At 43.2% G+C, this 13400-nt stretch overlaps 1 protein-coding gene across 7 annotated transcripts in view; it reads left to right on the top strand.

Annotated features, from left to right (window-relative positions):
* Positions 1 to 11554, top strand: part of LOC129826553 (vesicle-associated membrane protein 8-like) — a 42666-nt gene extending 31112 nt beyond the window's left edge. For 2 of the 7 annotated variants that reach the window (XM_055887427.1, XM_055887429.1), the window contains exons 12-19: positions 1738 to 1857; positions 2845 to 2943; positions 3145 to 3288; positions 3526 to 3636; positions 4711 to 4790; positions 5069 to 5144; positions 9770 to 9925; positions 10278 to 11554. In XM_055887427.1, coding sequence (XP_055743402.1) covers positions 1738 to 1857; positions 2845 to 2943; positions 3145 to 3288; positions 3526 to 3636; positions 4711 to 4790; positions 5069 to 5144; positions 9770 to 9925; positions 10278 to 10466 — 975 coding nt within the window. In that variant the 3' untranslated portion in view covers positions 10467 to 11554. Of the gene's footprint in view, positions 1 to 1737; positions 1858 to 2844; positions 2944 to 3144; positions 3289 to 3525; positions 3637 to 4710; positions 4791 to 5068; positions 5145 to 5364; positions 6024 to 7014; positions 7404 to 9769; positions 9926 to 10277 lie in introns of those variants that run through there. The other 5 variants (XM_055887428.1, XM_055887433.1, XM_055887430.1 and 2 more) reach the window with 5 other exon arrangements.
* The last annotated feature ends 1846 nt before the right edge of the window (positions 11555 to 13400 follow it).

The following is a 13400-nucleotide window of genomic DNA, read 5'->3' as shown; positions in this document are numbered from 1 at the left end:
TGCCTACCCATGTGAGAGACGCAGACTCGGTCTCAACCTTTAAGTCTTTATTGAAGACTTATCTCTTCAGTAGGTCATATGATTGAGTGTAGTCTGGCCCAGGAGTGTGAAGGTGAACGGAAAGGCTCTGGAGCAACGAACCGCCCTTGCTGTCTCTCCAGGGCCGGTTCCCCTCTCTCCACTGGGATTCTCTGCCTCTAACCCTGTTACTGGGGCTGAGTCACTGGCTTGCTGGTGCTCTTTCATGCCGTCCCTAGGAGGGGTGCGTCACTTGAGTGGGTTGAGTTACTGACGTGAACTTCCTGTCTGGGTTGGCGCCCCCCCTTGGTTGTGCTGTGGTGGAGACCTTTGTGGGCTATACTCGGCCTTGTCTCAGGATTGTAAGTTGGTGGTTGAGGATATCCCTCTAGTGGTGTGGGGGCTGTGCTTTGGCAGAGTGGGTGGGGTTATATCCTTCCTGTTTGGCCCTGTCCGGGGGTTTCTTCGGATGGGGCCACAGTGTCACCTGACCGCTCCTGTCTCAGCCTCCAGTATTTATGCTGCAGTAGTTTATGTGTCGGGGGGCTAGGGTCAGTTGGTTATACCTGGAGTACTTCTCCTGTCTTATCCAGTGTCCTGTGTGAATTTAAGTATGCTCTCTCTAATTCTCTCGTTCTCTCTTTCTCTCTGAGAACCTGAGCCCTAGGACCATACGTCAGGACTACCGGGCATGCTGACACCTTGCTGTCCCCAGTCCGCCCGGCCTTGCTGCTATTCCAGTTTCAACTGTTTCTGCCTGCGGTTACGAAACCCCTACCTGTCCCAGACCTGCTGTTTTCAACTCTTAATGATCGGCTATGAAAAGCCAACTGAAAATTATTCCTGATTATTATTTGACCATGCTTGTCATTTATGAACATTTTGAAAATCTTGGCTCTCTCTAATTTTCTCCTTCTCTCTTTCTTTCTCTCGGAGGACCTGGGCCCTGGGACCATGCGTCGGGACTGCCGCCCGTGGTGACTCCTTGCTGTCCCCAGTCCGCCTGGCCTTGCTGCTATTCCAGTTTCAGCTGTTCTGCCTGCGGTTATGGAACCGCCACCTGTCCCAGACCTGTTGTTTTTCAACTCTTAATGATCAGCTATGAAAAGCCAACTGAAAATTATTCATGATTATTATTTGACCATGCTTGTCACTTATGAACATTTTTGAACATCTTGGCATAGTTCTGTTATAATCTCCACCCGGCACAGCCAGAAGAGGACTGGCCACCCCTCATAGCCTGGTTCCTCTCTAGGTTTCTTCCTAGATTTTGGCCTTTCTAGGGAGTTTTTCCTAGCCACCGTGCTTCTACACCTGCATTCTAGCTGTTTGGGGTTTTAGGCTGGGTTTCTGTACAGCACTTCGAGATATTATCTGATGTACGAAGGGCTATATAAAATAAAATAAAATTGATTGATTGATTGATGTGACTAAATTTGATTTTATAATCACTAGTAGGCAGTCACATTCTGAAGTTAAAGTGCCTGTTTTCTGAGCCGTTGTCAATTACTGTATTAGTCACTTCTGTAAATCACTTTTGATGCTAATACAGGGGTCAAGTGTCTTGACAATCCCTGCCTATGTATAAGGCAGTTATGCAATTTCAAATGTTAGTCACTGCAGCCGAGGAAATGTGGTTTTAGTGGCTATAGGAGTTTCCTCACCACTCACACATTGATTCAAACCTTTCCCTCACCTCTGCCTAATGTGTTCTCCCAGGCTGCTACCACTACCATCAAGTCAGCCCTCAGTACCAGCAACAAGAAAACCACTCTAGCTGCAGACTTCCAGTTCCCCCCTGAGACCCTGTCCCAACTCAGCCTCAAACCTGCCAGCACAGTAAGACCTCCTGTACACAACAACCAGCATCAAATAAACACATTTTGGGTGAAATGAATGTAACACACACTAGTTGACCCTGTCCTGTGTCTCCATGGTGATACCGGGGGACAGTGGTGTGCTAAAACAATGTTCAGCCGCTACCAGATAGTCAGGCCTTCATCACCGTAGCTGATTGGAACTGATATGCTGGTGCAACTGATAAAGTGAAGATTGTGATGCCACTGACATGTGCTCCATGTCAGTAAACGTGTGTGCTCCATGTCAGTAAACGTGTGTGCTCCATGTCAGTAAACGTGTGTGCTCCATGTCAGTAAACGTGTGTGCTCCATGTCAGTAAACGTGTGTGTGCTCCATGTCAGTAAACGTGTGTGTGCTCCATGTCAGTAAACGTGTGTGTGCTCCATGTCAGTAAACGTGTGTGTGCTCCATGTCAGTAAACGTGTGTGTGCTCCATGTCAGTAAACGTGTGTGTGCTCCATGTCAGTAAACGTGTGTGTGCTCCATGTCAGTAAACGTGTGTGTGCTCCATGTCAGTAAACGTGTGTGTGCTCCATGTCAGTAAACGTGTGTGTGCTCCATGTCAGTAAACGTGTGTGTGCTCCATGTCAGTAAACGTGTGTGTGCTCCATGTCAGTAAACGTGTGTGTGCTCCATGTCAGTAAACGTGTGTGTGCTCCATGTCAGTAAACGTGTGTGTGCTCCATGTCAGTAAACGTGTGTGTGCTCCATGTCAGTAAACGTGTGTGTGCTCCATGTCAGTAAACGTGTGTGTGCTCCATGTCAGTAAACGTGTGTGTGCTCCATGTCAGTAAACGTGTGTGTGCTCCATGTCAGTAAACGTGTGTGTGCTCCATGTCAGTAAACGTGTGTGTGCTCCATGTCAGTAAACGTGTGTGTGCTCCATGTCAGTAAACGTGTGTGTGCTCCATGTCAGTAAACGTGTGTGTGCTCCATGTCAGTAAACGTGTGTGTGCTCCATGTCAGTTGTGTAAAGAGGGCCAGAAGAAGTTGTCTGGAGAGCTGGAAGGCATCGGAGACTACAACAACACCAACGACACAGCCAATTTCTGCCCTGGCCTGCAGGTCTGTATTGTAACTCCCGTGTCAGTCTTATACAGTTTCCATTATGTGTCAAGACCACTACAGAGATATCGAACTTGCCACTGTTTCATTACCCCCACTAATTCTATAGCTTCAGCCCTATTTTGTTAGTAGCTGGTTTTGTAATTATTTGGCTAATCTCTTTCTCGTCCTCTCTCTACATATCTATTTGACTTTCTACAGGGTGGGGACAGTGATGATGGTGAAGGTTTCAGTGGAGGTGCAGATGACACCCAGCCTTCCGCAGACAGTAACCTCGCCTCCTCACAAGACCATGACGACGTGTCCACCTATGGGGAGGACGACCTGGTGCCAGAACCACACCGGGTAAGACTGGTGGGAAGGGGAAGGGGAATGGTTATGGGGAGCCAGTGTTCAGCAAGTGTCATGCTCTGAAAGTTGTGTAGAAATGAATAAAGACTAAATATTCTCCAAATAATTGAATGGGTACACACCAATGTTTTGGGACCCAGTGCCGCTGGGTCCCTTCAGGGTATAAATGCTCTGAAATGGCAGAATCATGTTTGAAATGTTGTTAAAGCCCGGCTTTGCCTTTCATTTCAGGTGAACAAGATTGAGATAAACTACGCCAAAACAGCCAAGAAGATGGACATGAAGAGGCTTAAGAACATCATGTGGAATCTTCTGACTGACAGTCTGGAAAAAACAGCCAAGGTCAATTTTAAAGTGTTTTCATGCCTCTCTTTGACTGGCCTCTATGGTTGGCTAATATGTTGTTGTTTTTTCCTCCATGCCTCTTCCTTGCAGACCTAGGTAGAATATCAATAGCTTTTGCTCGACTCCTATCGCTTCTCCTCTGTTCTCTCCTCACCTGCTTTTGAAAAAGGTCAAAGGTAGTCAAGGAGAGGAAACAAATGTGCTTGTATGAAGTGAGACTCTCCTGCTCCAATCGCGCTTCATCGGGAAAATCGGGCAAACATTTATTTTGGAATGCCAAAATAAATGTGGCTAGATGTGAAAGACATTTTATAGATAAAAGGATAAGTAGCATATAGTTTTTAAATGTGTGCGTGCTTTTCTCCTATGAGAAAACAGCTGATTCAATGGGGGTGTGGCAGATTTTAAAACACTTCCGTGCTAGAAGCTGAAAGGATACTCTTGGGCATCCTCTGCTGAAGTAGGTAATCAAGGAGGTGAGCACTCCTCTGTTCGCCTACTAACAATTTGACACTCCATGACCATGGAGTTTCCGGGTCATGGAGGAGTGGACAGACTTGCCCAATAGCTGACATGCATAAAGATGGTGACCCCCATGTACTTACTACAAATGCCTAATTTGCAAAGTTCACTGTGTTATACAGTGCTCCCCATTTACTATTGTATTGGATCTGCATTAGCACCGTAAACTTGATTCCGATTCTAGATCCAAGACCATTTTAAAAAGCGAGAAAGTAGATTTTGCAGATTTATTGGCACGTTGAACCATGTCCCGTGCCGTAGTTTAAAAACTGTGGGTATTGCTAAAACAATAACTTAATCTGAATTCCTCCATCTTTATGCACCTTTCGCCATTGAGAATCTTCCCTGGGTTCAAATACTATTCAAAAGCTTTCAAATACTTTGAGCGTTTGCTTAAGTCTGCCAGGAGTCCCAGGTCTGCACTTTTCGATTGGTTCCATTCCAACAGCCAAGCTGAATTTACCACAAATTACATTTGAAATGATTTCAAATAGTATTTGAACCCAGGACTGCTTCCTTGTGGTTGACAGTGTTATGTTTTGTTCTCAGCAGGAGATGGAGAATGCTGAGACTTCAGAGGTGTCTGGGGAGAAAGTCTTCAGTCAGACCACAAAGACCCTGCTTCAAAGGTACCAAGCCTTAGTATCACCACTGGGCCCATACTTAAATGGCTATAGTGTTTTCTCAGCTGCCATTGAAGAGAATTGTAGTTCTTTTGCTTCTTCTTTTCATTAAACTAGTAGTGAGATAGACATGTGTCATTTATTTAGACATTACTGCCAACTGAGGGACTTTGGATGGTGATGGTCCAAACATTAATTTGCTAAAAGGGATGTGGATGGGACATACGTGCTGATAAATAATGTAATAAAAGCCATGCATTGTTCTCCCTCTGCTGTCACTTCAGCCTGCCCCCCACCATGGCTCAGAACCTGTCTGTGTCCCTGGCGTTCGTCGCCCTGCTGCACTTGGCCAATGAGAAGGTGAGTAGCTACTTCTCTGACCTATTGCACCATGTCATTACTTAAATAAGTTGGTTCTAGATATGGCTATTATGTTGGCATGCAGTGGTAATACATATCTACATTATTCACTTTTAGAGCTTTTATTAATTAAGCGGGTGTGTGGAAGCATTCACAAACCCTTTCATCTCCACAATTTATTTTGTCTGTGTTAAATATAAACTTGATATGAATCTTTCAGATAGTCGTCAGCATCAAGACTGTTTCCACTTGGTAGTTGAGTGTGAATGAAGAGTTAACCACGCCACCCAATTTTTTTTGTCATTCATTGTCTGTTTTCTTTAAAAAGAATTTGGAGCTTGTGAAGGTGGACGACATGTCAGATATCGTCATCAAGCAAGGTCAATGAAAAGGGCTAAACAATGGGACTTAAACAGAGACTTGTTTCCTTTTTCTCCTCAATCTGCTTATTCTCACCTTTTCTATGTATATGAAGAATTCCTGGCCATTCCTGCCATATTTAGGTGAAATGTGTTATTTCTAGGAAATGTATAGTAAGTGTCCCTTTAAAAAAAATGAATCATCTGTTTATTACCTGAATAGTGTTTTAAACATATTTACCTGTACATTCAGTTGAACCTGTCCTTTTTTTGTTTTACATCTATTGTGTGTAAATAACAGTGGAGGCTGCTGAGGGGAGAGTGGCTCATAATAATGTCTGGAATGGTTTCAAACACATGACAACCATGTGTTTGATACCATTCCATTCCGGCCATTTTTTATGAGTCGTCCTCCCCTCAGGAGCCTCCACTTGTAAATAATATAAATGCTTCACTCCTGCCTTCCTCAAAACTGTGTAATGTGTACATACCAAAAATAAAAGTTTGTTTTTCTACATTACACAGGAATCAGTTACAAGCAAACTGCAAGGTAGCTATTTTTAGGTATGGTTATTTATGCTCTACCTTGTTATACATTCAGCTGGCGCCATTGGATTGTAGTGTACTCCCTGCAGCCTTGTCATGAATGTCCCAAACTGCACTCCTTTTTACTAGAGCTCTAAGGGAATGGGTGCCATTTGGAATGCAGACACAGGCTTAAAACCAGTTGGTCAGGGTTAACAGTGTGTGTGGGCTGGGTGATACCGCGTCAGCATGACTGGTAGAACAGGAGCTGCTGGGATGGGTGGAGTCACTCACTTATTGATCTGGTGGCTGTAGAGGGAGGTTTGCATGTTGATACAGCCTGACTTGTCTGAGCATGTATTGTATGTTACACCGCCTCAATAATCTCTCACCCCCTTCCCTATCTTGAATAACACACTACATTTGGAATGTGAAGCAGATAATTGTTTTCCATAGGTCCATTCCCAGCATTAACACTGTATTACATATAATGTAGGCCTACTGTATGAGATTTTGACATCAAAAGATTACAGCAAACTACCTACAAGCAACCACACAAAACTGTCAACCTAAAAGCATGTCTGAGACTGATCCTGCATCAGATATGTAGTATCTGTCAGCATGTGATATCAATCCTTTTAGGCAAGATCTATCTTTATCACTGGGACATTATTCTGGGCATTCAAGACAATAGTGAACTTGGGGGAAAATGAGTTCCAACTGGGAAAAGTAGTTTAATGGTCATCTAACTCGGAATTCCAAGTCGGAAAATGTAGGGCATCATTTTAGAGCTCTGAACTGAAGATCGCCGACGTCATGATTTGACCTCGTTTTTTCCCCTGAGTTCCCAGTTGTTTTGAACGTACTGAATTCGGGGATGTCCGAGTTCCCAGTTGTTATGAACGCGGCATCGGGCCAGACAGCAGATAGGGGGCTGACGTCAATCGACCTGCTGTATGTTATACAGTTCTTGCACACAGAAGTTACAGGTAAAAAGGAAACCGTTCCTTACTGTAGCACCCAGCACATACCAACGATGATCAAGAATCCTGATGTGAAAGTTTGTGGGCTAACCAGCACAACGACATTCTGAGTTGGGTCCATTTTCTTACCTGCTGCAGGCTCTAACGCCCTCGTGAGGATGCAAAGTGGAAGCAGAAGACAGAAGAGGTGGGTCAAGCCGAAGGACTGCACTTTAAGGGAGAAAAAAAAGTTCATGAGCAACAGGAGGTAACGTAAGCTGTTCAGCAGGAACGTCAAACTCGCATAATCCATTTTTTTAATTATTATTATACAAATTGGATGTATCGGGATTAAAAAAAATTACCTCCGGTGGCGATAAACGAAGACTGAAGACAAAATGGATAATGATTTGGTAGGTGCTGATCATGGAACGGTCGGTTCTTTTCTGATGTGTTGTTGAACCAGTCTCAATCGAATCCATACAGCGTAACTTTCTCACTTGAGAATAAATGTAACAGGTTGATTGTGAGTCAACAGTCGCCTGTTTTGCTTAATTACAGTGTGTAAAGTTGTGAAAATGTTCTGTTTTGCCTTCATTCATTGCGCACATTCTATCTGACCAAGAGGTCGCTGGCAGTATCGCTTTTGCGGAAGATTGCGTTTGAATTGTAACGTTTGTGTATTTGACATGGCGCCTGTGCACCAATTGTTACTTTTGGTATTTGTTTTGATAATCACCACTAATTGTACCCTATCTATTCCTTAACGACAACAACAATCCATGAAAGTATACCCCTGTCAGAGCATATAAAGAGTCATTATGTAACACTTCAACGACTTTCACTTGAATCGTCAGCTGGAAAATATAGGAGGATAGTCAAATATACCAAACTCAAATACTACACCTTACTTTTTATGGGCTCTATGGGAGAATACTTGGAGAAACCCGTGTGGATTACTGTACTTTCTCCTCAGGAGTGGATGTCAAGTTTTGAATTGCCACTAGAAGGGGGACTTCAGCTAAACTAACACAAACATACATTTGGCCTTTCTTGCCTGTAGCTGGATTGTTCGTTCCCGTCATCTCTGTTAACATGAAACAGTTAATACAGTAAATGGTTTGTCTGGTAATTCATCAGCCTGTTGACTCATCATACTCTCCAAATTAAGAAACATATACGCACAGGATTGAACCTAGGCTATTTTCTACTTCTGAGTTTAGACCATTCACAAGGAAGTGGGCAGTTTGGTAGGCCTAATATTGCTTGCCTGGTGTCAGTTGCCTGGGTTGTATGGTCTTGGAGGGTAGATTGTAGACAGACCACTTGACAGGCTCTTCAGCATTAGTTTCTCCCAAATCCATTAGCTAGACACAGTCCAGCGTGTACCCAAGAGTTTGGTTCTGGGTTGAGGTTCAGAGATTACTTAAACATAAATGTCTGATTCATGAGTCAGTCCACAATATCCATGAGATGCACTTTAAAACAAAATACAAATTAAAGCCTGATACATTGTCATTTGCACATTGTAACTGACCAAAATGTGAGGGAAATGACTTGGTATTTACAAGTACATTTTAGAGCAACGTGGAACACAAATCAAGTGCTTAACCCCTGTTCAACATGTTTGGCATGCCAAGGAGTTGTCATATCACAAACAGACTGGCAGTTATTTACTGACCTAAGATCCATAATTCATCTAAATGATTTCCTCATTTATGTCAGCGAAGTGGTTATCTGTTTGATGTATCTCTGTCAAGGACAGAATACAGCCGTCATGCCGAGGTAGTGCAGTGTGTTGTGAGTTTGGATCTCTAACCAGTTGAAGGACTTTCAAAGCTTCAAAAAGGCTTGCTTCTCAAGTATTTGAATAAGATACTGTGTAATACTGTATGTAGCCTACTAATCTCTCTAACGTCAGTGAACTTCCTTTGTCAGTATGTAATGTTTCTCTCTTGGTGGGACTTGTCATTTGATAGCAGTCGACCATTCAGTGGGCCTCATACAGGCAAAGCCCTGTGCCAGGAGAAAGCAGGTTGTGAAGGGAGGAGACTGAGAACAGAGGGGGAGGGAGGGAGACGGGTTGTGACGCAGCAAAGCTTACCGTTTCCTGGAGACGCCTGTGTTTTTTGAGCCAGTGAGCCTGCTCATGGGGTTTGGAGAAGAAAGAAAAAACTGATTGCAACATGCACACTCACTCCTTTCTCTTTGTCTCCCATACAAAGCCTAACACGTCAGCAACGTCTAATCCAGTCTTTTGCACTTTTAAGTGTAGTGAAGTTCCTCAGCAAACTAACTGGCTCTGGATGTCAAAACTAGTATTTCCTGGCTTACGGGGACCTTAAGACATGTACTGTCAATTAAATGTGCCTATTTAAAATATATATTCCTGACATGGATTTTCATTGGATCTTGTGTGCGTGCGTCTGTTATTTTTGTGCAGGTCTTACGTGATCATTCAAAGGCAGCTATGACATAAAGATACGGACATTCTTCTGGCTAGACCGTAAAAGGTTATTTAAGAAGTGATACAGGTGTAAAACTTCCCCACAGGGTTCTCTTCTTACTACCTTTAATGGATTGTTGATAAAGCTTTGTAGGAATAATCTACACCATAACCCCAGTCAGCCCATTAGCAGCATTTGAGTACTTGAGTCCTTTATCATTGGCTTGATGGTCTATATTTCACACAGATATCCTCAGTTTATGAAAACACATGCTGGATGACTGCTGAAGTGTATTTTCGTCATTGACCTCTTTCGCCTCTGTCTGTCTTCAGGAGCAGGGAGAGGTGGTGGAGCAGGACAAGGTGAAGACCCTGCAGTCTCAGGTGGAGGGAGTGAAGGACATCATGACCCAGAACGTGGACCGGATCCTGGCCCGGGGAGAGAGGCTGGACGACTTGATGGGCAAGTCAGAGGACCTGCAGGCTGGGGTTAGTCAGTCCTGCAACACTGCTCCATATCTCTATACATCTCTGTTCGACATTGTCTCTCTCCTCATCATGTGCTCCTCACTGCATTACTTTGTCCTCATTTAACATCTATTGTAACGTCATATTACATCCAATTATTGATACCTAAAGTATTCAATGGACCTAAAGAGTGAACCATGGTGTGGTTTTGTTCAAGGTGTACATTTAGAAAAAAATCTAATTGCAGGCTACAAACTCTCTGAAATGTGTAGACTACATATCTGCAGTTTACAAAGCATTGATTACTGCAAAATGCTGCAAATGATAGAACTTCTGTGAGCGTGTTCCTAGTAGCGTCCCATCTCTTCCTCAGGCTGAGGACTTCAAGCACACGTCCCAGAAGGTGGCTCGCTCCTACTGGTGGAAGAACATGAAGCTGTGGGTGGTGATCGTGGTCATTGTCCTCGTCATAATCCTCATCATCGTACTGCTCAGCACTGGCGTCATCCCAACCAGCACCCCTGTTCCCCCACTTTCCAAACCTACTAAAAGACCAAACTAGTAATGTTTTTCCCCACTGTGTTTCAATGTGTTTTAGCCAAGCTGGTTGCTAGAGAGGATGTCAGTGGGGTTTTTTGTTTTGAAAGATGGGGAAAACTTAGCTGCAATGGTATAGTGAAAGAAAGGGGGAATTGAGAGAGGGAAAGAGGGAATGGAGAGAGAGTCTGAAGAAGCATGAGAGCCTTTTGACCTCTATCCATGACCTGATACTCCATCATACACAAACTGCGGGAACTCATGTCATGACCTATGTGGGTTCTCATTGTCCCTGTACTCAGGCCTTGGAAACTCTGGGTAACTCCAGACAACCTGTTGTGAGAGAGGTGGAATTGAACAGCTAACAACTCCCCTTGCTGGTCCAAACGAGTGTCTCAAGCTCCTAGGACTACTGTCAGCCATCTCATAGCTTTGTTAATGTCTTCCTCTCATAGAATAGGCCAATGGCTTTCAGAACAATTGTAATTCAGCAATTGCTCAACTATTTCTTCCCACTTAAGGCTTCATTCATAAAAAAATGTAGTCATCCAGATAATGTAATCTTGACTAAATTGAAACGGTTAATTGCATAGTCGTTTTTGTAGGCCTACCTGTATTCTTTAACTACTAGTGGGTTTTAACTCATCTCACTGCCCACTCCAATGTTACAATACCAGCCAAGCTTTGGGGAGGTCAAGGAGTTTACTCCCATGCTTGTATATAGTTATCTTACCTGTATATACATTTGTAAAGCACCCACATGGGGCCCTAAACCATCCCAGTAGTGTAACAATGAGGTTAATTTGAGGCTATTTATTCATGTTTTATTTTTCTCATCCCTACTGAACATCTTTTCTTTTTTGTTTTTCATGACTGTATTAATGTTGTTTTTAATCAAAACCAATGAAAGAGAATGATATGGACCCCCTCCAGAGTCCTATCAGTATATATGTGGTTTAGAGATATAATTGTATTTTAGACAAGTAGGATGTATTGGGAATTTGGGCCCGTTTCAATTGCTATAGAATTCTATTATTTTGTTTTTCATTCATTGATGGAGTTCAATCATGTTATATCTGGTTAATTATAGAATAAATAGCATTTACTTCTGCAGTGATTTTGTTAATTATTCTGTTATCTAAGGATGGTTTCTGCCTGATCATAGGGTCACAAGAGGAAGACCCAGTACACTAACACAAAGAGGTTGGTAGAGTTGTTGAATGCACCATGGGAAATTCCTTAATTGTTTTTACTGTGTTCTTACTACTAGGATCACTCTAAGCTAAGCGGAAACAAGCAAGTCTTGAAGAAGTGCTTTCTTTGTGAATTGACAGAACATAATAGTTGAGCCATTACCACAACAGTCAGTGTTACAAGAGTTTTTAAACTAATATTTAATATCTTTGGTGGAATCATTAACAGTATTTTCTTGGACTGTAAATTTGATTTTCCAGTGGGTCCTTACTTTTAGGATTTTTACGCACCATGCATAGACCTCTCCAAATCTCCATCAATGTGTGATATCTCACAGCACAGATCTCAGACAGGAAGAGGGATGAGGTTGCTTGGATGTGATCTACAATGTCATCTTTAATCACAATGTCTCAAGTGTTGTACTGTATGATGGATCACAGCAGTTGGAAATCTGATGACACATTATTTTTCACAATAGCACTGACTCAAAGTTGACATCCTCTCTGCTCTTGTTTCTCTCCAACAATGAATTTGAGGGTATTTAACAAAGCACAGATATGTTCCGGGTAGCCTCTAAGAATAATATTGACGGATACGGTGACTGAGTTTTTCAGGAAGTGTATAGGATATGTTGTACCCACTGTGACCATTAAAACCTACCCTAACCAGAAACCATGGATAGGTGGCAGCATTTGCGCAAAACTGAAAGCATGAACCAATGCATTTAACCATGGCAAGGTGATTGGGAATATGGCAGAACACAAACAGTGTAGTTATTCCCTAAGTAAGGCAATTAAACAGGCACGTCAGTGTAGAGACAAAGTAGAGTCGCAATTCAACGGCTCAGACATGAGATGCATGTGGCAGGGTCTACAGACAATTACGGACTACAGAGTGAAAACCAGCCACGTCGCAGACACCGACATCTTGCTCCCAGAAAAGCTAAACACCTTCGCCTGCTTTGAGAATAACACAGTGCCACCGATGCAGCCCTCTACCAAGGACTGTGGGCTCTCCTTCTCCGTGGCCGACATGAGTAAGACATTTAAGCATGTTAACCCTCGCAGGCTGCCAGCCCAGGCGGCATCCCTAGCCACGTCCTCAGATTGTGCGCAGACCAGCTGGCTGGAGTGTTTATGGACATATTCAATCTCTCTCTATCCCAGTCTGCTATCCTCATTGGCTTCAAGATGTCCACCATTGTTCTTGTACCCAAGAAAGCAAAGGTAACGGAACTAAATGACTCGCCCCGTAGTACTCACTTCTATCATCATGAAGTGCTTTGAGAGGCTAGTTAAGGATCATATCACCTCTACCTTACACCCTAGATCCACTTCAAATTGCTTACTGCCCCAATAGATCCAGAGACTATGCAATCGCCATTGCACTGCCCATTGCCCTCTCCCATCTGGACAAGAGGAATACCTATGTAAGAATGCTGTTAATTGATTATAGCTCAGAATTCAACATCATAAACGTCCTCTCGCGTTTATATTCGTCAAACTTGTGTAAATATTTGTATGAACATAACAAGATTCAACAACTGAGACATAAACTGAACAAGTTCCACAGACATGTGACTAACAGAAATGGAATAATGTGTCCCTGAACAAAGGGGGGTCAAAATCAAAAGTAACAGTCAGTATCTGGTGTGGCCACCAGCAGCATTAAGTACTGCAGTGCATCTCCTCCTCATGGACTGCACCAGATTTGCCAGTTCTTGCTGTGAGATGTTATCCCACTCTTCCACCAAGGCACCTTCAAG

Source organism: Salvelinus fontinalis, chromosome 28 (genome assembly GCF_029448725.1).
Source record: "Salvelinus fontinalis isolate EN_2023a chromosome 28, ASM2944872v1, whole genome shotgun sequence".
Taxonomy (NCBI): Eukaryota; Metazoa; Chordata; class Actinopteri; order Salmoniformes; family Salmonidae; genus Salvelinus; species Salvelinus fontinalis.
Note: the sequence above shows the minus strand (reverse complement) of the source record. Positions and strands in the feature narration are given on the sequence as shown.